Below are 27,582 nucleotides of genomic sequence, written 5' to 3' on the forward strand. Positions count from 1 at the left end.
AGAGTCTGCAAGACACGAACAGATTTCACAGGTTGAACCCAGGTTGTTACTGCTTGAGTTGAAAAACGCTTGGGGAAGCAGCTCCCAAAGGCTCTGAGTCATTTACTTGAATATTAATATCTTCGGGACAAAACTGGCACCAGCAATGAAACCTGCAGAGCCCTGAAGAGAGAGAGAGATTGCAAGGAAGGCCCAAGGAGCAGGAGAAATCAGAGGACTGTAACTTTTGGCTTCAGAACTGAAAGCTGAGTCTAACCTCCTTCCCGTTCTTGATAAAGACCATTCAGTGACCTTTCCCCACCATTAAAAGCGCCCAGCTCCAAAGTGTGAATATGGTTTCTTACAAACCTGCACCATTTGTCCTTCCCCTGAAGACATCATCGTAGGCTTTCCACTGTGGCTTCACCTGGTAGGCATGGATGAACACCACGAACACCACCACGAGGCACATTAAAGGGACAAGGGCTGCAGTGAAGAGAGCGGCATAGATGTTTGGGATGAAGCACCTGCAAGAGAGCAGAGCGGAGATAACTCGGCTGCAGCACCCGCATTTCTAAGTGCGCTGTGCGCCACGCCACCTAATACTGGCTCTCTGTAGCTCAGGGCTGGCAACAGCAGCTTTTTGGTTCGCCACATTGGAGTTCTGTCTGAGTAGCGGCTACATGACTAAATCTAGCCCACTGCTTCACAAAGTGGGTTCCACGGAACATGTGTATCCTGACGTGCTCAGAAAACCTCAAAAAAGGTTACGGCCAAATAAGTTTGAGAAATTGGGGGAGTGGAGGGGAAGATTCACGAGGGCGGGGGTATATGGATCCATACAGCTGACTCATGTTGTTCTGCAGCAGAAATGAAAACAGCACTGTAAAGCAATATATTCCAGTAATAAAATAAAAAACCATCCAAAAGGTTATACTCCATTTATAGTTGTTATAAAATATTGGCTCTGTTCCCTGTGTTGCATAATATATCCTTGTAGCTTATTTTATGCCTAAGAGTTCCTACTTTAGACCCCTATCCCTATATTGCCTTTCCCCCCTTCTTCTCCCCACTGGTAACCACTAGTTTGAAGAAGGCATTGTTTAAAGGCAAATTTGAGCATTCCCAGGGCTCAACTCTGTCATTTCCACAATTCTGTTTTCTGAGTGAATGACAGCTTTGTCATTCCTAAGCTGTACATTTCCCCAGAGCCATTCATTCTCTTGAAAATGATGACAGTTTTCTAGAAACTATACTACATAACTGTATCTATTATTCATGGAGTTTACTTAGCTCAATGAGGTTTAAGGTAAACAACATTACATATTTTGGTAACACTGAAATTCCATAGAAAATGGTTTTAAAGATGTAATTGGAAGTTTTTACCCATGCACCATAAAAATTCTGTTTATATGAAATATGTCACCAAAAAAAAAAAAAACACCTCAAAATGGAGAATGGTTAGAAAGGTTCTCAATATCTAAAATTGTGCTTCTGAGGTATTATAGAGGACACACCTCCTACAACTTATATGACAATAATACTTTACAAGGAATTTCAAGAGTAGGCAATGTTTCTTTTCAAAAATTTCCCCCAACTTCTCCATTTCTTAATACATAATATCTGCAAACTTAGATTATTATATAGTAAAAACAAAATGGATGCTGAAAACTCAATCAGTGCTGTAAAAACTCAAGGATGCTGTACACTTTTAGTTACAAGAAAACCTCAAAATCCAAAATACAGATAATGAGGGGGAACATCCATTCTCGCAACTTGGGAAATTAGCCCCTTGATTTTTATGTTTAAAAAGAGATACATTATGAAAGACTTTACTCAGATATTATTTCTAATTAACATGATCTGCTAAATGCATTCCTTAAGTAAACAAGACACATTTCAAGAGATATTTCAACACACATTCTGCATCTGCAAAGAGATGTCAAAATGATGAATTTTCTGGCTTTTTAGAATTTAATTTGGACAGCATAAAGCCCGAAACCTTCCCTGTACACTCATTTGTATGCTATAAGACCTGCATCTTCCAGGTAAAAGGCACATGATTAAATAAAATAGGTGAACATTAATGGCTTTGATCTTGAATATATTTCTGCACTAAAAATAGTAGTCATGTGGGCTACTCACTTTCATGTACACTGGCTTTGAATGATTTCTTATTGTTTTCATCTGAATTATGGCTTCACTGCTACAGACTGGCTTAAAGCAGCTTAGACAAATGCAGACATTGACAAAAGAAGTCACACAGGCTTCAGTTCTGTATTTTCATCTTGAGAAATGTCATCACAATTCACTTTCAGGCTGTAAAATGGGCATAATTGCTGAATCTACTGTGAGCTGCTTTGGGATGATCAACATCTTGTACAGAGTGCTACGGTATACAGGTTTGGCTCTCCAACACCTACCCTTTCTGGTGGCGGGCCATGTTGGTGCCTCAACCTGTCGGTGTGAAGGGCGTTCCTGAAAACTTTCCTTCACCTTAGAGGAAAACCTTGGAAAGAAGAACTCCAGTGAAGCACGTTACCACCCTGATCCAAAAGTAAATTGAGCCAAGTGAACCTCTGAGAGGTCAGCAGGGAGCAGACATGCCTGTGGCGTCTTTGGGGAGAGAGGGGGAACTTTCCACACGTCCTAGCTCATCACAGTCCTCTGGACAATTCCTGCTTGCACAGTGACGTGGCCATGCTGGACCATTCTCTCAGAGAAAGGGGCAGGAAAAGGACCCAGTCCTGAAGCGGCCCTTTCCCCCTCTGTTTCTTCAGAGCCCCACAAGTCGTGGCCTCTCGTTAGTATCAGGCTCCTGAGAGGGCCCTAAGTCTGCCCTCCACACGGGCAGCATGCGGCCAGGTCATGAACAAGGAGGGCTTTGGGCCCCGGCGTCTCTCAGCTGGCAGCCTCTCCTGCCTGCCTCTTCGTCTCAGGCCCTACAGTCCTGCAGGCGTCTCCCTCACCCACTCCTGTCCGCTCCCGTGACTCCAATCCCCGTCTCCCTCCAACAAAAAGTCTCTGCCTTATGCGCTCTCTCTCTGAGGGATGAGGGGCTCAGACAACCCTCCTGAAACACGAACACTGGAGACAGGGCTGAAGGGATGACCCACGGGCAGAGACAGCAGTCAGGGTACCCACTCAGGTGACTGGGGCCACGGAATGCAGGGGGAGCTGGCTATGTCATTCTACATTCTCTCTCATATACTTAACGCTTTCTTGTTTTAAATTCTCCCTCAACTTTTCCTTGAAGGCTAATATGTATTTTCATTTTCTGATCAATCTTGTCTGACTGGATTTTCAACCGATGTAGAATAAAACTTGCGACAGACACTTAAAGTGAGTGAGTGAAAGTCGCTCAGTTGTGTCTGACTCTTTGAGACCCCATGGACTCTACAGTTCATGGGATTCTCCAGGCCAGAGTACTGGAGCAGGTAGCCTTTCCCTTCTCCAGGGAATCTTCCTGACCCAGGGATGGAACCCAGGTACCCCGCACTGCAGGCAGATTCTTTACCAGCTGGGCCACGAGGAAAGCCCATACACTTAAAAGTTCCCAAGATAAATGAACTATTAAAAGAAAAGTGAAAGTTAGTTGTTCGGTCATGTTTGATTCTTAGCGACCCCATGGACTGTAGCCCGCCGGGCTCCTCTGTCCATAGGATTCTCCAGGCAAGAATACTGGACTGGGTAGCTATTTCCTCCTCCAGGGGATCTTCCCAACCCAGAGACGTAACCCTGGTCTCCTGCATTGCAGGCAGATTCTTTAGGCACCAGGGAAGCCTAAGTGAACTATATCCTACTCTTCAAAGAAAAAAAAAAAATAAAGCCTCATTGATCAGAATTTTCTTTAGTCCAACTGAAGAAGATATACAGTCCATCCAGGTAGTCTGAAGATTTGATCACATGAAAGTGATGTGGGGAGTTGGGAAACTGTGACTATCACGTTCTAAATAGTTTCTGAAGTAAGGCTGGGAACAAATTCTTGGAGAAACAAGCAGGCTGAACGCTATGCATACACAGGGCTGTGGACGTAGCTGATTAATGTGCTGGCAACTTAGTGCTTCAAGGACAGCTCTGGCAGTTACCAGAAAATGAGACAAAGGCCATGTGGATTTGCTTTCTTAAAAAGGATGAGGAAAGTTGTTCCTTCTAATTACCAGCTCAACCAGCTTCAAAGCATTCTGGTGACCCTGCTCTCTTCTGGTGTTAAATATTTCTTTTGGGTTCTGGTAATCCCATGACTAACTTTTTTTGTTGTTGTTCCCTTTTAAAGTTTCATGGGTAAATTTTTTTCTTATTATAACCCACAGACAATCCGACTTTATTTCAAAATCCTGCCAGGACTTCATCCTTTTCTCTATTTTCAGCCAGATGAAATGAGTGGATATTGTTTCATTACCTTCAGATTTTCCTCTTCAAGTCTACCCTGGAGCATTCACAATGCCTTATGTCACTTTCTCATTTAGTTAAGATTATTACCTCCCCTAGGTAGCTCTTTATACTTATTGAAGTGTTTCCACTTGCATTACTCAACTTGATTTAAATAAATTATGTGGGCGGCACAGGGTATTTCAGGGTTTGTTTTTTTTTTTAAATTCTTGTGTGAAATCAGCATAAGGAGGAGCTCAGAAGCCAAGAGTCCAGGAGAGACAAAGGCTTCACTTACAACTGCTGTAAATATTGGAAGGAATGCTGGGAACTCCCTGGACATGAGTCTGTGATTTGAGTCCATTTTAATTATATTTTAGAGAACAAGCTGACCTTGGCACACTGGAGGACTTGAAGCGATCCAGGCAGCTGACACGTGGGTTACATCTGGGTTACATAGGTAATGAAAAAGGAACTAGGTAATGAAAGAATAATAAATGTATGTTCCCAGGTCTTCTTTGTAAGTGCTTCTCCTCAACAAGACAACAATAATAGTTACGATTCACAGGCTCATGTACCAACCTCCCCCGGAGGGGAGATTTCTTCAATGGTGGCCCCCAAGTCACAGTTACATATGCCGCTCCAACCAGCCTTTCCTTTTCCACATGGACAATCGTGGTGATGCCCTTCTTTATATGCGAAAAAAAAAGAGATGGTCTGCAGTTTTATTCTAGAAATTTAAAAATGTATGACGAATTAAGAATTGTACCTTTATCGCCAACTGTTTTCTGCTTTGTGCAGAAAGTACAATATCGGTTTACTGGCCCTATTAGTTGAAGAATACAGATGTGATTCATTACGTAGATGTTTATCATTTATAACTAATATCTAAGCCAATACTTATGTGTTCAATAGTCCTTTCCTCGCCTGCTCAATTTACTTCCTTTCCAAAGATGATATTATCAAACATACTCTTGTAATTCACCTGTGAATTTATGTATGTATATATGTATGTATGCATATATTTTTGTGTATGTGTGTGTATTTTCTGTCCCATCCAAAATGGCTGGAGAGGTTTAGGGAGACCCCATTAAGCACATTTATTTTCTCTCATGAGTAAATTTATGAAGACATTGGAGTGAAAAGAGCAATTTAACTAACTGCAAGGTACAAAAATAAAGTCTTCTTTCTGTCCTTCTGCTATAGTGCATACAGTTGAGTTCTAAAATTCACTTTCCTTTAACTTTAAACTCCAAACAAGGTTGATATTAAGACTAAATTGTAGGTGAGCCCTACAAAGTGAAATCTCTTATTAGGATAATGTATGGACTTAGACAAGAGGAAGAACAAAGTATTTTTCTAAACTGATTTAGCAGGATAAAACAATCTTAAATACTACTACAACTGTTTCTACTTCTACTACCACTACTAACAGTATTAGCAGTGATCATTTACTCTGTTCCAGGCATGAAACTCAATCCTTACATGCCTCATTACACACTAACACCACAACAGTCACATTAGCCTCATTGTACACACGGAAAATGACATAAAAAATATTTGAGGTCAAATGCTAGTAGCATAAATAGGCTCATTCTGCTACCCCCGATTTTCTAAAATTATTTCGCATTTCCAGCAAAGACATATTAAAGTTAGCAGAAAAGATGCCAGTGTTTTCCTTGAAGACTGGGATTGTAACTTAAAAAATATTTTTCCTAGTCCTTTGCATAATCAGACCCTTAAGAAATTTTCACTGATTTCACTGATTTTTTTTAGCAGTGTTTGAAAACCCCCACTTAAAAGAAAAGTAGGCATAGAAAGGCCTATATTTCCTGTGTGTTCAGTTTAATCATAATCCAAGCAACTTCTGAATATCTCTCACATTCCAGGTACAGTGCTGGCCATGGAAAGACAGATAAAGATGCCTAAAGCATGGTCTGTTCCATCAAGAAGATCATAGTTGAATAAATGATTCTAGTCTTTTGCTCAAAGTACTGTTATTTCATTAGCATCATCCATACTACTTGGGAGTTTGTTAAAGATGCAGATTCTCACACCCCACAACATAGCTCCTAAAACTACATTTTGACACGATCCCCAGGTGTTTCATGTGCACGCTGAAAGCCAGAGAAGCACTCTTCTGCGCACTCCTGGGGCATAAAGTAGCTTAATGTAATTAATGAATTTACTGATCTTTACTTCTCTTTGGCAGTGAAGCCAAGGGACTATGTAACCCCAAGGAGAATCAGGCCCAGAGATTTTGCTGCACTTGGTGGTCATAGCAGCCTGAAGAACCAGAGAGAGAAAAACAGTAGGAAGCAAAAGGGATAGAGAGCTCACTCAAATGCACTCCTTTTTATGGCTGAGTAGTATTCCATTGTCTATATGTACCATAGCTCCTTTATCCATTCATCTGTCAATGGACATCTAGGTTGCCTCCATGTTCCAGCTATCGTAAATTGTTCTGCAATGAACATGATGCATACATATGGAATCTAGAAAGATGGTTCTGATGAATTTACGTTCAGGGCAGCAATGGAGAAACAGACATAGAGAACAGACCTATGGACATGGGGGGAGGAGGGAGGGAGTGGGTGAGATGAATGGAGAGAATAACATGGAAATTTACAATACCATATGTAAAATAGACAGCCAATGGGAATTCGCTGCGTGACTTGGGAACTCAATCAGGAGCTCTGTGACAATCCAGAAGGGCAGGGTGGGGGGGAAGGGGGGAGGGACATTCAGGGGGGAGGGGACATGGGTGCACCTACGGCTGATACTTGTTGATGTCTGACAGAAAACCACAAAATTCTGTAAAGCAATTATCTTTCAATTACAAAAAAATAAAGTGGCCAAAAAAAAAAAAGGGATAGAGAAGCAGAGATCTGTCATATTTAGAAGCCTGGGAATTAGCTTCTGCCATATTTAGGAAGCTGGGAGTAGCAACCCAAGCATTCTCATTACAGGAAAAGAGAGACAGACAGTATATGAAGTGAGAGAAACATAACAGATCTGCTGACGGTGGAAAGAAACAAGAAGGGGAGTGCTGGGTTGTGATAGGTGTGGGGGGAGATAAATACTCAATCCTGCTGCCTCCAAACACCCTTGAAGGAATAAGAATCTGGAGCTGTAAGAGCAATAGGCATGCTCCGCAACTGCCCACACTGCTCTCGGGTTCTGAAGGAGGTGCTCCCGTGTGCCCTATGCCTCCATCCTCACACCACAGCCACAGATCACTCAAGTACAAGTGACTAGCTCTGAGACGGATACCTGGCCCAAAGACAGCCATTCTTCTGGTGTGCCCACGATTTATGACCTGGTGACTCTGCTGTAAATACTCTGCTAAGCCAATCAGCTTTCTGCTCTTGAGCATGTGATATGGACAACTGCCAGGTAGTAGTGGGTGCTAGGGAGAAGGAAATGGCAACCCAGTCCAGTGTTCCTTCCTGGAGAATCCCAGGGAGAGGAGCCTGGTGGGCTGCCGTCTACGGGGTCGCACAGAGTCAGACATGACTGACTCGACTTAGCATGCATGCATGCATTGGAGAAGGAGATGGCAACCCAGTCCAGTGTTCTTGCCTGGAGAATCCCAGGGACAGAGGAGCCTGGTGGGCTGCCGTCTATGGGGTTGCACAGAGTCAGACATGACTGACGCGACTTAGCAGCAGCAGCAGCAGTGGGTGCTAGAGTCACTATAAATTCCTGGCAAACAGCCAAGCTGGAGTAAACACACACTGTACATACAGAATAAGGGATACAGAAATGGAGGGGCGGTGGTTGGGAGGAGCATCGAGATGCTCACCACAACAAGAACTGAGGGACTCCGCGGTCCCTGAGAGATGAAGAGTGCGGTCTGGTTTTTAGCATTCTGATTCCAGGTCCTCTGAGGTCCACCTGCTCCTCATGTCCTGCTTCTGAATGTCTGTGAGAATGCCTGTGGGGTACACACACTTCTATAACCCCACTTCTTTTATTTAAAGTAGTTTTAGTGGGTTTTTACATGCAACTGTACTGGCCATAGTTAAAAAAAAAAAAGAGCTAGTGAGTGATAATGAGAGAAAGAAGTGAATGCACAGCTATTCTTTAAAACAATGTTGCTCTTGAAGATGCACTCGGTATCACTGCCATGTCTACCAGCTTTAGAGCTCAAACCTACCTCACTGCTAGCACTGCCATCGAATTCTATGCATTGACAAGAGACCAAAGATTAAGAATCAGTCTCGCCTTTCAGCACCTAAAACTTGTCCATATGCTTGTATTACTGGAAAAGACTGAGCAAAGAAAAATGAGGACATATAGGAGCACTCCTATCTCATTTACTTCAAAAGGAACAGATATCTTGATTCACTGAGTATTAAACTGCCTTAAATTTTGAAGCAGTCAGACATATTATAAATGCAGCCTTGTACTGTACGTAATTAGCTTCTGATGAATGAGACACCTGCCCCCACCCCAGCTCATTTAAAACTCAAAATATTAACAAGTTAGATTTGATGAAAAACATCATGATACCCCCAAATGACCTTTTTTTTTCACCACCCCAAGAAACTCAGATCTGAGCAGTCTGTTCCCTGAACAACGTGGTGAAACTGTTGAAATATGTCTAGTGGTCAGTGCTTGCCAAGTGTAGTCCAGGTAGGTTCCAGTGAATCAAGCCCTTTCAGAATTTAATCAGAATAAGGTCAGGCTGACTTGTTCTTTTTTGCATGTACTAATAATGCTCTATGTTCTCATAAAACAAAATTGTTTGGTACTGGAAACATCATTGTCCTAGAGCCTTCAAAGATGTCCCGTCTTTATTCCTTGTTAACCAAGCCTCTGAATGAATGGCTAAAAAAAGTTTTTTTCCCCTTAACTAATCCTGTCACTTTCCTGTATCTTAAAATAGAAAAATCATAAAGTTTTTTAAGTTCATCAAAAAATAAATTTACAGAGGTGACCATGGGAATACAAGATTAAAGCCCCCCAAATATTTATCTTTTTGCACCACCCCCATCTTCATTCAGGGCTTCCCAGGTGGCACCAGTGGTGAAGAACCTGCTTGCCAATAAAAGAGACATAAGAGATGCAGGTTTCATTCCTGGGTCAGGAAGATCCCCTGGAAGAGGGCATGATAACCCACTGTAGTATTCTTGTCTGGAGAATCCCATGGACAGAGGAGCCTTGGCGGGCTACAAACCATGGGATCGCAAAGGGTTGGACATGACTAAAGCAACCGAACACACAGACATACTACTGAACAATGGCCAAATTACACTGTCCTGAAGATTAGGTCCACAGATTTTTTGCCTTTATGTAAAAGTCGCAAATACTCCAAGAAAAAAGTGTCCAGCACATTCCCTATAGGAGTGCATGCTCAGTTAAAGCCCATCTTTTATTATCTATACTCTTGTTAATATTCACAGCACATTTCAATCAGTAATGTTCCTAAATGCTGACTTAAAATCACTAAGAAATTGTTAATCAGTTAGTCAGACCCTGTTTAAAACACACTATACACTTCCTTGTGCTTTCTGTAAAAAGTTAATTCTGAAAACAACAGTGGTAACATTTAACTATTGAGTAAACAAAGATAATGTAAATAGATGAGGTGATACGTCAATTATTTCAAGGTCATGTCAAGTTGTAGATAACAGAGTTCTCTCTCAACTCCAATACTCACTCTGTTGCTGAGTCCAATTCAATCTGATGTGCTGAATTTTTATTCAAGAAATTTTTAAGGATGTTGGTCTTCAGAGTATTGTGTTAGCACATCAAATAAGCCTTTTAAGATTTGGTTCAGTCGCTAAGTCGTGTCCGATTCTTTGTGACCCCATGAACTGCGGCACACCAGGCTTTCCTGTCCTTCACTATCTCCCTGAGTTTGCTCAAACTCATGTCCACTGAGTCGGTGATGCGATCCAACTATCTCATCCTCTGTCACCCACTTCTCTTGCCCTCAATCTTTCCCAGCATCAAGGTCTTTTCCAATGAGTTGGCTATTTACATCAGGTGGCCAAAGTACTGGGGCTTCAGCTTTAGCATCAGTCCTTCTGATGAATATTCAGGACTGATTTCCTTTATGATGGACTGGTTTGATCTCCTTGCAGTCCAAGGGACTCTCAAGAGTCTTCTCCAACACCGCAGTTTGAAAGCATCAATTCTTTAGCCCTCAGCCTTCTTCATGGCCCAACTCTCACATTCATACATGACTACTGGAAAAACCATAGCTTTAACTATACAGACCGTTGTCAGTAAAGTGATATCTCTGCCTTTTAATATGCTGTCTAGGTTTGCAATAGTTTCCTTCCAAGGAGCAAGCATCTTTTAATTTCATGGCTGCAGTCACTGCCTGCAGTGATTTTGGAGATCAAGAAAAGAAAATCTGTCACTGTGTCCATTTTTTCCCCTTTTCTTTGCCATGAAGTGATGGGACCAGACGCCATGATCTTCATTTTTTCAATGCTGAGTTTTCAGTCAACTATTTTGCTCTTCTCTTTCACCTTCAAGAGGCTCTTTATTTCTTCTTCGCTTTCTGCCATAAGGGTGGTGTTATCTGCATATCTGAGGTTGAGATTTCTCCCAGCAATCTTTACTCCAGCTCGTGATTCATCCAGTCTGGCATTTCACATGATATACTCTGCATATAAGTTAAATAAGCAGGGTGACAACATACAGCTTTGATGTTTTCCTGTCTCAATTTCCTGTTGTTTTCCATGTCTGGTTCTAACTGTTACTTCTTGTCCTGCTTACAGGTTTCTCAGGAGGCAGGTCAGATGGTCTAGTATCCCCATCTCTTGAAGAATTTTGAGTATTACCTTGCTGGTATGTGAAATAAGTGCAATTGTGCAGCAGTTTGAACATTCTTTGGCAATGCCCTTCTTTGGGATTGGAATGAAAGTGACCTTCTCCAGTCCTGTGGCCATTGCTGAGCTTTCCAAGTTTGCTGGTATATTGAGTGTAGTAGCACTTTCATAGCATCATCTTTTAGAATATGAAATAGCTCAGCTGGAATTCCATCACCTCCCTTAGCTTTGATAGTAGTTATGCTTCAAAGTCCACTTGACTTTGCACTCCAGGATGTCTGGCTCCAGGTGACTGACTACAGCATTGAGGTTATCTGGGTGTTTAAGACCTTTTTTGTACAGTTCTTCTGTATATTCTTGCCACCTCTTCTTAATCTCTTCTGCTTCTGTTAGGTCCTTGCCGCTGCTATCCTTTATTGAGCCCATCTTTGCACAAAATTGGAGAAGGCAATGGCAACCCATTCCAGTACTCTTGCCTGGAAAATCCCATGGACGGAGGAGCCTGGTAGGCCACAGTCCATGAGGCTGCAGAGAGTCAGACACGACTGAGCAACTTCATTTCACTTTGCACAAAATGCTCCCTTGGTATTGCTAATGTTCTTAAAGAGATCCCTAGTCCTTCCTATTCTATCATTTTCCTCTATTTCTTTGCATTTATCACTGAAGAAGGCTTTCTCATCTCTCCTTTCTATTCTTTGAAACTCTGCATTCAGTTGGATATAAGATATCTAAATAACCTTAATATGTTCAACTAGGCAGTTGTTAAAGCTCGCCTATGAAACTACAATTAATAAGTATTTATTGAGTATTTTTATATGTTCTGCAATACTACAGTTTCACCTGGAAACTCAGCAAATGTAAAAAGGCATAACTTCTTCCCGGAAGAGTCTTGGAGCAAGAAAATACAATATAACAATGAGTGAATGTGATAAAATCCCATAATATACTGCCAACATGTGAGAGATATCTAATAAATGCTTAAATGGTTAAGAAATGCGGGACAAAATACCTGGAGAAAACAAGACAGAGTTCATGGATCAATTTCAGAAAAGGAAAGTAAAACTGGAAGCAAATGGAGGCCAAAGTTCTATCCACGCTATGGGGAATCCCCAGCTTTGATGGGAAATGACACATTTCACTTGCTTTGAAGTTTTGAAATCTTCGGGATTAACTCATACGGATGTAGAAGCAACATCTGAAAGCCCCAAGTAGGAAAGTCCTAACCTAGATACCAGATATATAGATATAAAATGATTTCCTTTATGATTTATGTAAATAATTTTCTCAGAAGAAATTGATCTTGCTACTGACAATTTACATGTAGGGACATGGACAGAGTGGGTAAAAGTCTCTTTATTGGAACAGGATAATACTGCTTACACACACACACACAAAGACTGTACTGTTAAGAATGAAGGCATGAAGGCTGTGGAACCAGACTGAGTCAATCCTTGGTATACCTTTTACTAACTCTGTGACCTGGGCCAGTATTGAGCTTCTTCATACCTCAGTTTCCTAAAAAAATAAAATGGAGTGAACAATTGCAACTGCTTCGTAAGAGTGGAATTAGAACTGAATGTAAATCTCTTGGATCAGAGCCTGGCACACTCTAGGTACTCAATAAAGATATCTATGACGATTATCATCATCTATTACTAAGCCCCAAATCCTCTTATGTCTATACAAGACTTAACCTGTGTCTGAGTAAAAAAATACAGGCTAGAAGGAAGGATGAACATCTAGCACCATTTTTATCTGTTAGGGAAAAGTCGAATAGTATGAATTTAAAGATAGAAAAGTCTTTAAATTGGGATAGTGAGGGAAGACTTCGTGGAAGAGGTGGGGTTTGATAGCAGCTTTTTTCCCTCCGGAATTCCTTGCCAATCAGCAGATACTGAGTGTGATTTAGTCACGCAAAGAAGATGATCTGCCTGTGTCCACAGAGGCTCTGCAAGAGGGGGGAGGAGGAATTTCCCTTTGCAGCTTTCTCCCATGACTCATCTGTTTTTCTGCAAAACCAGTTGAGGAAACTTGGTTCCAACTTGAAAAGCCAAGGTAATTAAGGGTCATTCAAAAAGAGGCAGGTAATCCTCAAGGAAGTCCAACAGAACATTATGGCACCTCACGGGCTGATGAGCAGGCCTGGCCTGGAAGTAGCAGCAGGGGAAGAGTTGGGTTCATGGCTTCTCCAGGCATTTGAACAGATGGTTTCTTACCTGCTGTCCGCCTGTACTTCCTGTCCCTCCAACTGCCAAGGAGAAGGCACAAGGTGCTCGAGTGAAAAGGCCAATTAGCTGATGGGTGTTCTAGAAGAGGGAGACTTTCAAGCCTCTGCAAAGTCCACACTCTGGATGGGCTGACTGCTGGAAGGCTCCCAATATTGATTATCAGAAAGCAAGGCATTGTGAATGTTCCATCAACCCGACCTGCCCACCAGAAAGAGAAGTGTACCTCCTCCTTTCACGAAGACATTTTTTCTTCGTAGAATCTTCAAACTAGAAAGAATAGTAAAGGTCATTCTGCCCTCCCTCTAGCTTTGGGAGTGAAGAACCCAGGACCCAAAGGCTTCTGAGGCCTGCCCAGAACCTGACTGTCTGAGTTCCTAAGTCAAGTGTTCCAAATGAGGGTCTGAAGCATAAGTCAGACTTAAGAAAATAACCCAGGGACTTCCCTGGTGGTCCAGTAATTAAGAGTTCAACTTCCAATGTGCAGGTTCGATCCCTGGTTGGGGAGCTAAGACCCCACAGGTCTCATGGCCAAAAAACCAAAACACAAAGCAGAAGCAAGATTTTGACAAATTCAATAAAGACTTCAAAAAAATGATCCACATAAAAAAAAAAAAAAAAAAAAACCCGAAAGTTTTCAGGGGCATACTTGGCTAATAATCTAAAAATTCCTTTCATGGAAAGGTTCCCAGTGTTTTATTTTACTTGGATATGAATTCCTAGGGGCTAAGGGACTACTAAATAAATCACAGAATGAAACAATAAACATGCATATTTATGAATATAATACTCAATAGTAATGACCCAAGAACATTAGATCTTACTTAGCTCTTCCATGAAACTTTTTAAGGATACCACATATTAAATTTTTGCAAAACATAACAATTCACACAAAAGAATAAATTTCATTTAGTCAGATAGACAGCAAAGATATATAAAGAAAGGGCAGTGGATCCAAGACGGCACACTGTCATTCATAAACTCCCCTCCCACTGAGGTCCTTCTCACCCTCTAAAAAAAATTGGCTTCAGTTGAATTAATACCTTATCTGAAGGAATTTATTTTTGACAACAGGATGTTCCTGTTATTTTCTAGCCCTGTAATTTCAACAACAGGATTTCAGGGCAGTGAAATGAAATGGGAACAGCAGAGCAATATTCATCTCTGAGCACAGTCATGATGTATGAGAAAAGCACAAATAGTCCAAAATCCTGTCTCAAAACAATTAAAGCTATCTTCTTCATGAATTTTCTGAGTTTCTTTTAATTAAAAAAAAACATGATCTAACATGCAGTAAATTTTTCTTTTTTTTGGCCAAAATTCTTAACATTTTAATTGTAGCCAAACTTCTTAAATGTAGAACTGAGCCAGCCAAGTCTTCAAAAACTTCCCTTTCTGATGATACACTAGTGTGCTCTTTATTTTGCTTTCTTCAAATGAAAGTTCCATGTGCTACAAAATGGAAATAATTTTTAAAACTTGCTGAAAATGCAAGCGTGTGATATGCTTGATGACTGGGAGGGTATCATTGTACTTCTGTGATAAAATTTTACCAAGCAAGAGTCAAGACTGTTTTCATAACTCATTTGAAAGCCTATTACTCAGGTGTGTCGAGAGGAGTCAGGAGATATCATCTCCTCTAAATCAAACACTTGCTTGAAGATTCTGCTGCCTGTTATCACCAAGAACAGAGACTAATCCAACTGGGTTTGATTTGGGGTGAAAATGCATCAACAAACACTTCTGTCTAGGACATTCTAAATGGAAGACAGGAAGAGTATGATGCTTTCACAACAGGGAGTAAGAAAGTGAAGTGCTTACAGATGTGGACTCTGAATCAGATGGGCCTGGCTTTGAACCTTGACACTGCTACTTCATGGCTATGTGACTATGGGCAAGTGAAGTTACCTATCTGAGCTTCAGTATCCTTGTTTATAAAATATGAATAAAAATCTTTTATTTTTCATAAAAGTGTAGTGAGAATTAGATTAACATGATTAAAGTGTTTAGCACAATGCCTAGTATGTGGTAAAGACTCAAAGGACAGTCGTTATTTACTTTTGCATGTGAATTGGTTTAATTACTTTGCTGAAACACTGTAATATAAACTCGTGAATAGAAATTATATGTGGCATTTAACTATATGCAGATTCTATTTCATATACTTGGCTGATATCATTGATTTTTTGTAACATCAAGCTTATCCACAAAGTCATCACCACCTCTAACCTAGTGTCCAATATCATTTCTCAGAAGAGCAAGCATTTCCTTTAACACCCACAGCAGTGACTTGAATCAAAATATTAAAAAATAGTGCTACCATGTAACCCATCAACAATTCCACTTCTGGGTATTTATCCTAAGAAAATGAAAACAGCAATTCAAAAAGATATATGCACCCCAATGTTCACCACAGCATTATCTACAGTAGATAAGACAAGGAAGCAACCTAAGTGTCCATTGACAGATGAATGGATAAAGAAGATATGGGGTGTGTGTTTGTGTGTGTATAAGGATTTCCCTGGTGTCTCAGACAGTAAAGAATCTACCGACAATGCATAAGACCTGGGTTTGATCCCTGAGGGGGGAAGATCCCTTGGAGAAGGGAGCGGCTACTCACTCCAGTATTCTTGCCTGGAGAATTCCATGGACAGAGGAGCCTGGCGGGTTACAGTCTGTGGGGTTTAAAGAGTTGGACATAAAGGAGCGACTAACACTCTCACTTTACATATACACACAAACACACACACATATTCACAAAGAAATATTACTCAGCTATAAAAAAGAAAGAAATCTTGCCATTTATGACAACATGAATGGACCTAGAGGGCATTATGTTAAGAGAAATAAGACAGAGAAAGACAAACACCATATGATTTCACTCATACAGAGAATCTAAAAAACAAAAATGAACAATCATAATAAAACAGAAACAGATTCATGGATATGAAGAACAAACTCATAGCTGGCAGGAAGAGGGAATGTGTGTGTGAAATAAGGGAAGGGAATTAAGAGGTTAAAAACTCCAGTTGTAAAATAAATAAGTCAAGGATAGGAAATGTACAGCATAGGAAATATAATCAATAGTACCATAATAATTTTGTATGGTGGCAGATGGTTATCAGAGTTACTGTGATGATCATTTTGTAATGTATAAAAATACCAAGTCACTATGCAGTATTCCTGAAACTAACATAATAATGTATGTCGATTATACTTCAATAAAAAATGGTAAGGCTCTGGGTCAACATTAGCCATTGAAAGCTAAGAAAGACATATAATCTTTAAAAATATATGTTAAAATCTTCATTAGGTTTTGCCAAGGTAACCTAAAAGTGTGTACACTAAATCCTAGATTTAAAGCCACAAAAAGGTGTGCTGTGATGAAGTCTTCATGTTGAGATGCCCACTGCCTACTGGCTCTGGGATGTTCCCTATGATTGCTGTGTTTGAAGGGTAGAGGGGCACACGGCATCATAGTGGTCTCCTTCACCATGACTAAGCCATTATTTTCACAGCGATGTTACTTGTCCTTGGAAGACATTTTCTCTGGCAGTTGACGCAGCATTGTTAAAGGTTCCATCATATTATTTCAATCCCAGGGTAATAGTAAACAGCATCCTTGGGGTGCGTTTTCCCCTACTTTCCTCTTCAGCAAACAGATACTGGACCCTATTTATGCTTCTTTATTATTTCTATAAAATACTAAAGCTTAACTCATGTTCCTAAAAGGGTTTTAAGTAGTTTATGTAATCTACGTAAGATAAAATAACAATGAGAGAAATGAGGTAAATAAAAAAATAAATGAAGACTGAATCAGGAGTGGGGTAGCAAAGTGCTCATTGCTAAAAATAGGCTATGCATTCATTCCAGTGTGCTTTCTCTAGCAGGTGTTTCAGAGGCAGGCACACACACCTACACACACATATACAGTAGTTCAAGAGAAGTACAACTCTTTCTAATACAAGAGCAACACAGTTACTGTGTCATACAATGGACAATGTTCTGGATCTTACTTCATGGGAAATTCAGTTTGACTTTTACACGGCCACTATTCATTCATTCAACACACATCTACCAAGTAAGAACTACGTGCGTGCTATTGGCCATTCATCAGTGATGAATAATACATGCCTCTTGACCTGGAGAAGATCACAGTGCACAGAGGGGGTGAGGCTCGTGCCAAATCTTAGTGCAATGTGTTAAGTGTGATAGCACGGCCACCTGGCGTGTGGGGAGAGCTCAAAGGAAGCCGTGGGTTACTGTGTGCAGGGGAGCTGGAGGGTGAAACCGTATTTGCCAAGAAAGAGACGAGGTGAGACTCGAGAAGGACCTTTGTTACTTAAGTGGCCCGATAGGAAAATGATTTGCACAGTCTTGGGTGGGCCATACTCTCTTTCCTGGAAAACGGCAAAGAAAAGGCAACGCTCAAAAAATTTCTCAGCTCTGTTTCCTGTTGCTTCAGGAATCATCTGTGCTCTTAAAAAGGAAGTGTGGTCTGAGATTTTCAGGAAGGTAACAGAATTATGATTAATCTTTGTTCCTCTGGGGCTATAAAGCTTTCAAGGCCAAGGATTTGTGTATATATCCTGATTCTGGGTACATGACTTCAGGTAAGGACCATAACCAATAACTACGTAGAATTAAAATCCAGGTTTGATTGGTCCAAAGACACACAGATTATGTATTTTACTAATTTTAGAAAGAAGGCCCAGAGTAAAAGAGAGACTTGTCATTTTAAAATTCCTCTAATATAGTCTGCACGATGGATAACTTTGGAGGAAGTTTCAAGAGAGATGCCATATAAGAATTAAAAAAAATAACAATCAGACAATCCAGTTACCATGGATGTCTTCAGAAAGGAAAGTTACTAAACCAGTGCTCTCTTCCCAGGACCCTTCAACCCAATGAACATGACCAGATGTGATCTATAAGATCAAAACCGAGTGAAGGGAGCTTGGGAAGTGGATTAAAAGTATAATTAACCACTCCTTGAAAAGTCTACTTTCTTTAGTTAGCTAAAGTAGCAAACTGAAGAACACTGAAGAAGCAAGACTTCTGGAAGAAGAGCCTTTGATGCTGTTTTCTGCTCATATCTTTTCAATGTGAATTTATCCTTTCTTGAGAATTAAAAATTCTTCCTAAACTATAATTGGAATCTGACATAGACATTTTTAACAAGACACAAGGTATTTACAACACTAGGTCTAAAAGCTAGATTGTCTTGATAATCCAAGAGCAGGGTCGCTAACAGCATGTAGCTATCTTATAAAGAAACAGCAGAGCTTCTCCTATTTCAATGCTTTCCACAAAAACAGAGAACAAAACACTACAATCCATCTAATAAGTGCTATTACAATGCCATTTTGGAAAGTTAGATTCTAAGATGAATCTTCCTGAGGAGAATGGATCATGAAAATAAAGAGGCTATCAGGCTATCAAACACACTAATATCAGATATCTTCTTCTTTGTAACTCCCTTTCTTTAATCTTTGCAAAATCTCACTGCAGACTGCCTGATGTTAATATTTGTATTTGCTTAGAGTTCCAAGTGGAGCACTTTGATACTAATTTAAAAAGAAGGAAAAGCAAAGTCAGAACGTTCCTTTTATAGTTTAGGTGTAATCTTTATCAAATGATCAGTGCCAAGATACCAATAGTTCTCAGTCTATGGTTTGGTAAAATGTTTAGGCTATCATTACATCTTCTATATAAGAAACTTTATAAGCCAAATAGCCAATTGCTAATGGAAATTACAATGAGCTTCTCAACATATATTCATTATAAAAATAAGGATGCTGAATATAATTTTCAGAAGTCAAATTTATTTAAAAAATGCATTTAGTCAGTATCTCCCAGTTAAAGGGTTGATACTCTTATATCTAAGTCAGGCTTGGCATTTATGGGTGCTATACGGGTCCTTTCAGGGCTTTTAGATTCCATTTCCTAGGTGTTGTATTAGGTACTTTTGCACACAATTTTTAGTTTAATCCTCAAGACAAATCCATAAGACACTGTTTTCTCCATTCTTTCACTTAAAGAATATTTACCAAACACCTGTTAAATTCAAGAGACTGTTTAAGGCTCCAAGGCTAGAGCAGTGAAAACCTACCACCACAAAAAGGTCCTGCCCTCCTGGGGCTTGCTTTCTAGTGAATACTGCTTTTTCTTAATTCTTTGTAATCTAAACTTGTCCTAAACTAAGTTATTAGGAATTAAAAAGTAAAAACTTCCTCTTAGACCACGATTGGAATCTGACATGGAGGCCTGAGAGAAAAGAAAATATTTAAAAAACCCACATTCAAATAAATAGATATTACATCTGATGGTGATAATTGCCATGATGAAAAATAAAATAGGATAAAGTCATTGTGAAGTTCTGGGAATTGCTAATGTTATATCAAAGAGTCAGAGAGATATATTTTAACTGAGATATGAGATTTTTTGATAAACAAATCAATGAACTAGACTAGTGATCAGTGAACTAGAACTAGTCTCTTTCAAACAACAGGAAAAGATGGTAACATGCCAGTATTCTTACCAACAACACCTTGTTGTCCTATCATATTAATGCTAAGTCTTGAAATGGCAGACTATCACCCAATGAATACCTTACTCTACTGGAAAAAAGTCCTATCACTTTATTTCTAAAACATAAAGATTCTCATTGTCATAAATGTACCCAAATAGGTCTGGTTAATTATTTTTCTAATTCTTTATCAGCAGGATCTAGAGGAGGACACCTAGAATTCTTCCTGGAAGGCCAGAAAATGACCCAAGTTAGTAAAATAATTGTACTGAGTATCTGATAAGTCTATGGATTTATATGAAGCATTTCTAGACCTCACACACTGTATTGTTTTTCTTACAGTTTCTTTCTTTTGCCTAAAGCATTCTCCCTTCAAAAATGATCAAAGGACACTGGTGATTCAAACCTTAAATTTGTCTGAGGGTGACATTTTTTTTCTGTCCTGTAAGAATTCAATTCATTTGATCATGGTCATCCCTTAAGTCCAAGTATTTGCCTAAACACAAGTTATCCAGTAAATACACTGAATAATAATATTTATTACCAGTGTGCATTAATATGTAAGGTAACAAGTGTCCATGTGTGGCCATTTGATGTAGTATGCATGTATTTACTTAATTATTTAATTTACTTCATTTTAGAATACTTGTGATTATTTTGTGCTTTTGGGAGTTTTGATAGAAAGATCCACATATCTACAGAAATGAACTCTAATATAAATGTCCTTTCATTACAATGTCTTCATTCACTCAGTTACCAAATAGTTGCTGAGTACCTACTATATATTATACACCAGATCCATTCTAGGCTCAAGCAATATAGCATTACACAAAATCCTTACTAAGAAACAAAGAGTTAGAAGGATGAAATAAATATAAAATATAATATTGGGTGGTGATCGGGGCTCTAATAAAATGAAGCAGCAAATAGAGAGTGAAAAAGATGGTCAGGAAAGGCTTCTCTGAAGTGTGATATTTGAAGTCAAAGAGCATGCCATGTGAACATCTGAAAGAAGCACATTCCAGACAGAAGGAACATCAAGCAAAGGTTTTGAGACAGGAACAGTTGTAAAAATATGTAACACATACAGTGTTATTTACTAAATGCTAGGTGCTCGTCTCAGTAAGAGAAGGGTAGAATGAGTGGAATATCATTTAATCCCCACAACAGTCTTAAGAGTAGTGCTAGTATTATCATCTCCATTCTACAGATGGAAGAATCAAGGCATAGAGAAGTTAAATAACTTGTTCCAGGTTAAACACCAGGAGGAGGCAGATTCAGTGTTTAAACCCAAACAGTTGCTTTGGCTCCAGCGGCCCTTCTCTAACCACTGCACAACACTCCCTCCCCGAACAATGGGGCTGTGGGGGATGCGTACTGAGTGAGGCCTCCTTAAACAGTTGTAGCAAGAATATCTAGAGCTTCAAAGAGTATTGCCATCAAGATGTAAGATATTGGTTTTAATTTATAAAATTAAGATTTGTCAGCTTGAACCAACATAATACTTAATGTAATTATATCTGGAAAAGAAATGCCTCGAAGAAGAATAACACAGATGGAATTTTGTCCAGGCTATGGACAACTCTACTGTATTAAGAATCGACAACACTCCACAGGTTTGCTTCTTTGATTACATCTGAAATAATGAAGCAGAGATGGGACTTCAGTGCTTCCCCTCAAAAGAGTTACATCTGGTTTTCCCAGATGGTGAACAGGAAATTGCAGATAAACACTGGACTGTGGATAGAATAACCAAAGAAGGCCCCAGACGGCTGCTGAATACAAATTAATAAAAATGCCTGGGGGTTACTATTGGTTCAAACTATAGCTTGTTTGTTCTCTTGGGAAGGAAAAAAAAAACCCAGAAATCAAGTTTTAAGGATCTCAATAAAGAGTTGGAGCAAAACAGTGAATGCTTTCAGCACTAGGAACTCCATGTAAAAAGAAAGAAACACACGCAGGCTTCCAGGGTGCTTCCCATTTATGGGTCTAGAAGCAGAAATTTAACATCCTGACATACGTAACTTTAGAAATGCATAAAGGAAATAGGACAGAGATTGTTTGCTCATGTGTAGGGTCTTATTTTTAAAAGTCTGCTGTATTTTCTAATACTAACATTTTATTCATATTAAATTATCCCGATTTAACAGATAGTTCTCGACAGTGTGATTGGCAAAAACCCAAAATGTATCATGCTGAAGTAGTGTAACATTTGTTTTAATGTCCAAGGTGGTAGACATGTCTTATGATGTCCAAAGGCACAGCTCTGGCCCAACTGTGGATGAAATAGAACAGTTTACTTTGTGGCTGTTAAGAAAGGTGTTAATTTTTTTTTACATACCAATTGGACTGTGATGCTTGTTATAATCCATTATCATTTATGGTGACTCCCAACACCATGATTACTGAATTGCATATTATTCAAAATAAAAGTGATTGTCTATAGCAGAAGCATGATCTTTTCATGATGCATCAACTACTCAATTGATTTTAGAAAACTTTAGGTAAGAGCTTAAGGAGATCTTTGAACTGAATGAGCAAGTCTTCCCGGGTGAATGGTATTTGGACTGGAGAAATCAGATTGAAGGTAAACCAGTAAAACTGATGAAGAACCTCAAGACTAAATGCATTTAAATAACTTCCTCATTCTCTATCCTTAAAACTACCTCCTAATGGATACTTAATTTTTTAAATACACAATTCTCAAATCTAAGATGTACCCTATACATAAAGAAAAAGGAAAACATACTGAACCTGTATTTATCTGCCTATATGGAATTTGTTTTCAGAACATTGTGAAAAAAGGAAATTATAAATCAATGAAATCTCATGATGGTATAAAGGCAGAGATTAACCAATTGAAACAATATTTCAGTTAAGGTATAGCCTGTGAAAACTTTTTTCTGACAGTGAAAACAATCTTCTCAGCAGGTTCTAGTCCAAGTTCAACTACACTGGGAAGGTCATTTAACATAGGCTTTGATCTCATTATCATGTAAATAATGAAATGACCAGAGAACTTACTTCAGTTTCTTTTCAGAACCCAAATTCTATCATTCAATTTCATTTTAACCTGGGTTCAATATACAGTCTATTTATAAAGGTGCTATGAACATTTGCTTTTAATTAGTATAATTCATGATGTTAACAGACTCCATCTTTCATAATTATTGTTACAAGGAACTCTTAGTTGATGACACTAATAGAAGGAGACAATGGACCAGATGATCCAAGACTGCAGATAACTGGAAATCATATCAGTTTCACATTGTCATTAATCTTTTACTTGGATTAATAGCATACCCTGCCTCTATTCATTGAGAACACAGTAGCTAGAAAATTGGCAGGCTAGAAGTCTGCTGTGTATGATGACAACACCAGCATAAATAAAATATTTTTTTGGTGTATCCACAAAACAGATTTCATACACAGATAATTAAGAATTAAGTTTATTATACAACTGGCATCAACACACATTTATGCAGCAAATATTTTAGGGTCTAGTATGTTCCAGCCCCTATGATGCAAACTTGCATAACGTGATTCTTGCCCTCATGAAGCGTATACTCATTTACCTCTTCACTCTGATTCTGAGCAGCACAGGGGCCCCAGCGGTCAAACATATAAGAAGGAACTCTATTTTAAAAGATTTCAGACAGGCTTCTAATGCATTCCAATGCTTATTAACTACCAGCTGAAAATTTCTCTATCTCAAATCCAAATGTTTCATGCTTCTTCTTAAACTTCTTTTATTTGGTTTTATCTTGAGTATAGATGCAGAAAGAGTAATTTTTTTCTCAATTAGAACCCCAGATATATAAAAGTATCCCATTTCTCTTTTACTATTGCAATAATTTTATATCTTTTATCTATCTCAAAAGGTTTTATTTGGCATAGACAAAGCCATACTTATTTAAATTTCATTTTCTACCCATCACGCATCTTTGTAGAACTCTTCTGAATCTTTTTCAATTTGTTTTCAGTCTATTTTTTTAGTTGAAGAGTACCAGCTTGGATACAAACATCTCGTTTAAGGATAGTAAAATGGTAAGACTAAATCACTATTCCTGTATTCTACACATAGTTTTTATTCATCCTTCTATTTTCTTAATTTTAAAACTTTGGCAATTACTGATTCACAAGCAACACAGTATAGTCTTTTCAACCTTTTACTTATATTAAGAAGAGGTGGCAAGAAAACACAGAAGAACTATACACAAAAGACCCTCATAACTCGGATAATCACCTAAATTCCAGACATCCTGGAATGCGAAGTCAGGTGGGCCTCAGGAAGCATCACTACGAACAAAGCTAGTGGAGGTGATGGAATTCCAGCTGAGCTATTTCAAATCCTGAAAGATGATGCTGTGAAAGTGCTGCACTCAATATGCCAACAAATTTGGAAAACTCAGCAGTGGCCGCAGGACTGGAAAACGTCAATCCCAGAGAAAGGCAGTGTCAAAGAATGCTCAAACTACCGTACAATTGCACTCATCTCACACACTAGCAAAGTGATGCTCAAAATTCTCCAAGCCAGGATTCAACAATACATAAACCATCAACTTCCAGATGTTCAAGATGGATGTAGAAAAGGCAGAGGAACCAAAGATCAAATTGCCAACATCTGTTGTGTCACCAAAAAAGCAAGAGAGTTCCAGAAAAGCATCTACTTCTGTTTTATTGACTATGCCAAAGTCTTTGACTGTATGGATCACAATAAACTGTGGAAAATCCTTAAGAGATAGGAATACCAGACCACCTGACCTGTCTCTTGAAAAATCTGTATGCAGGTCAGGAAGCAACAGTTAGAACTGGACATGGAACAACAGACTGGTTCCAAATAGGAAAAGGAGTACGTTAAGGATGTATATTGGCACCCTGCTTATTTAACTTCTATGCAGAATACATCATGAGAAACGCTGGGCTGGAGGAAGCACAAGCTGGAATCAAGACTGCTGGGAGAAATGTCAATAACCTCAGATATGCAGATGACACCACCCTTATGGCAGAAAGTGAAGAAGAACTAAATAGCCTCTTGATGAAAGTGAAAGAGGAGAGTGAAAAAGTTGGCTTAAAAATCAACATTCAGAAAACTAAGATCATGGCATCTGGTCCCATCACTTCATGGCAAATAGATGGGAAACAGTGGAAACAGTGTCAGACTCTATTTTTTTGGCCTCCAAAATCACTGCAGATGGTGACTGAAGCCATTGAAATAAAGACGCTACTCCTTGGAAGAAGAATGTTATGGACCAACCTAACAGCATATTAAAAAGCAGAGACATTACTTTGCCAACAAAGGTCCACATCTAGTCAAGGCTTGGTCCAGTAGTCATGTTATGGATGTGAGAGTTGGACGTGAAGAAAGCTGAGTGCCGAAGAATTGATGCTTTTGAACTGTGGTGTTGGAGAAGACTCTTGAGAGTCCCTTGGACTGCAAGGAGATCCAACCAGTCCATCCTGAAGGAGATCAGTCCTGGGTGTTCATTGGTAGGACTGATGTTGAAGCTGAAATTCTAATACTTTGGCCACCTGATGCGAAGAGCTGACTCATTTGAAAAGACCCTGATGCTAGGAAAGATTGAGGGCAGGAGGAGAAGGGGACGACAGAGGATGAGATGGTTGGATGGGATCACCAACTCGATGGACATGGGTTTGGGTGGACTCTGGGAGTTGGTGATGGACAGGGAGGCCTGGTGTGCTGTGGTTCATGGGGTTGCAAAGATTCGGATATGACTGAGCAACTGAACTGAACTGAACTCCTTGGAAGAAAAGTTATGACCCACCTAGACAACATATTAAAAAGCAGAGACATTACTTTGCCAACAAAGGTCTGTGTAGCCAAGGCTATGGTTTTTCCAGTAGTCATGTATGGATGTGAGAGTTGGACTACAAAGAAAGCTGAGCACTGAAGAATTGATGCTTTTGAACTGTGGTGTTGTAGAAGACTCTTGAGAGTCCCCTGGACTGCAACGAGATCCAGCTAGTCCATCCTAAAGGAAATCAGACCTGAATGTTCATCCGAAGGACTGATGCTGAAGCTGAAACTCCAATACTCTGGCCATTTGATGTGAAGAACTGACTCACTGGAAAAGACCCTGATGCTGGGAAAGATTGGAAGTGGGAGGAAAAGGGTACAACAGAGGATGAGATGGTTGGATGGCATTGCTGACTCAATGGACATGAATTTGAGTGAACGCCAGGAGTTGGTGATGGACAGGGAGGCCTGGTGTGCTGCAGTTCATGGGGTCGGAAAGAGTCGGACATGACTGAGCGACTGAACTGAACTGATTTACATTATTGCATAATTATCTCTTCATCTTACATCTATTGCCTTGTTTTAATCTTTCAGGTCTGTAATTCTGCTTTGTCCTTGTTGAAGTCTCTCAGTGATGTTTCTGCACTTTCCTAATTTTCCTTCCTGAAATGATACCTATTGCTTGTTAATTTGCATGCCCATCCATCACCCCTATCCTGGTGTTCTGGGATCACATTCCCCTTTTCTTGTGGAGAGGAGATTACCTAAAATTCTGGTTAAACTGATTAAGGCAAACAGGTGACCTGAGTTGGACAGTCAATACTTCATTCTCTGGCCAGAAAGAATGGTTCAGAAACAGAGAATCTTCCCTGTCTTCACGGTGGGAAAACAATACACTTTTCTGTTGGGAAACCAGAAGGACCACATAGGCTAGGAAGTGCCAGTGGCCTCTCTTCCTGTCTCATGGAGAAAGACTGCCGATAATGAAAGCAACAAAGGAATCCAGAGATGAGTCAGGGAGTAAGACAGAATCCTGATGATATCTGTATTCAGAGCTGCCTGAAGCCTGCTCTGCTCCAAAGGATGTTACATACATGAGGTATATATTTTCTTATGCAAGCGTGAGTTGGGGTCCTAGATCCTAAAAAATTATTTACACATTATGAACATCAGGCTCATTACATATTTGATGTAATTGCATATCAATTATATATTCAGACAGTCTGTGAGCTGTAAGACAGTATGAGAAAAGGACATAAGCCTCAGAATTAACAAACTTGGAAATCAGGGAGCATTAATGGTGGCATTATACCCTAATTTAAATTGTAGAAGTTTGGGAGGGATCAGTCATACTGGTAGGAAAATGTGAGGCATAATTTTACACCAACTGATAGCATAAGAATATTCATTCTTCAATGAATCTAAGCAAAAAACCCCACAAAAAACAAAAAAAACTAACACTATATATTGAGGTTAGGAGGTATATGTAACATCTCAATTCCCTACAGCTCATCTTTCATCTGCACCAAAGTCAGTTCTTAGAGCCCTGGAGAGAATCAGGTTCCTTATGTATATATATCTAAAATGCTTGCTGTCATTGAAATAGAAGTGAATTTATGAGATAAATCCTCAAGAGACTAGTTAATTCTTTCTAGGCACTCTGCCTGTGCAGTTGCCCATGCCAGAAATCTGAGAATCATCCATGACTTTATTTTTCTCTTTCTAAATCAAATCAATCACTTGGGTCTCACAACTGTACTTTGTCTTAAGTATTTCTTGAATCCATTCATTTCTTTTCATCTACATTGCCACTGTCTGCAAACCAGATCACTATCGCCTCCTGCCTGGCTTACAGAAATAAGCCTTCAACTCCACTGTCTGCAGTCATCTAGACCCCTACATGTTCCTCACACAACAAGGTAGTGAAGGGGA

General features: G+C 39.5%; 1 protein-coding gene across 1 annotated transcript in view; it reads right to left on the minus strand.

Moving 5' to 3' along the window:
• ADGRV1 (adhesion G protein-coupled receptor V1) overlaps positions 1-27,582 on the minus strand; it is a 541,109-nt gene that overhangs the window by 93,116 nt on the left and 420,411 nt on the right. Inside the window, exon 86 of the mRNA XM_043464669.1 lies at positions 349-506. Within this exon, the coding sequence (XP_043320604.1) occupies positions 349-506 (158 nt within the window). The remainder of the gene's footprint in view (positions 1-348; positions 507-27,582) is intronic.

Source organism: Cervus canadensis, chromosome 4, assembly GCF_019320065.1.
Source record: "Cervus canadensis isolate Bull #8, Minnesota chromosome 4, ASM1932006v1, whole genome shotgun sequence".
Taxonomy (NCBI): Eukaryota; Metazoa; Chordata; class Mammalia; order Artiodactyla; family Cervidae; genus Cervus; species Cervus canadensis.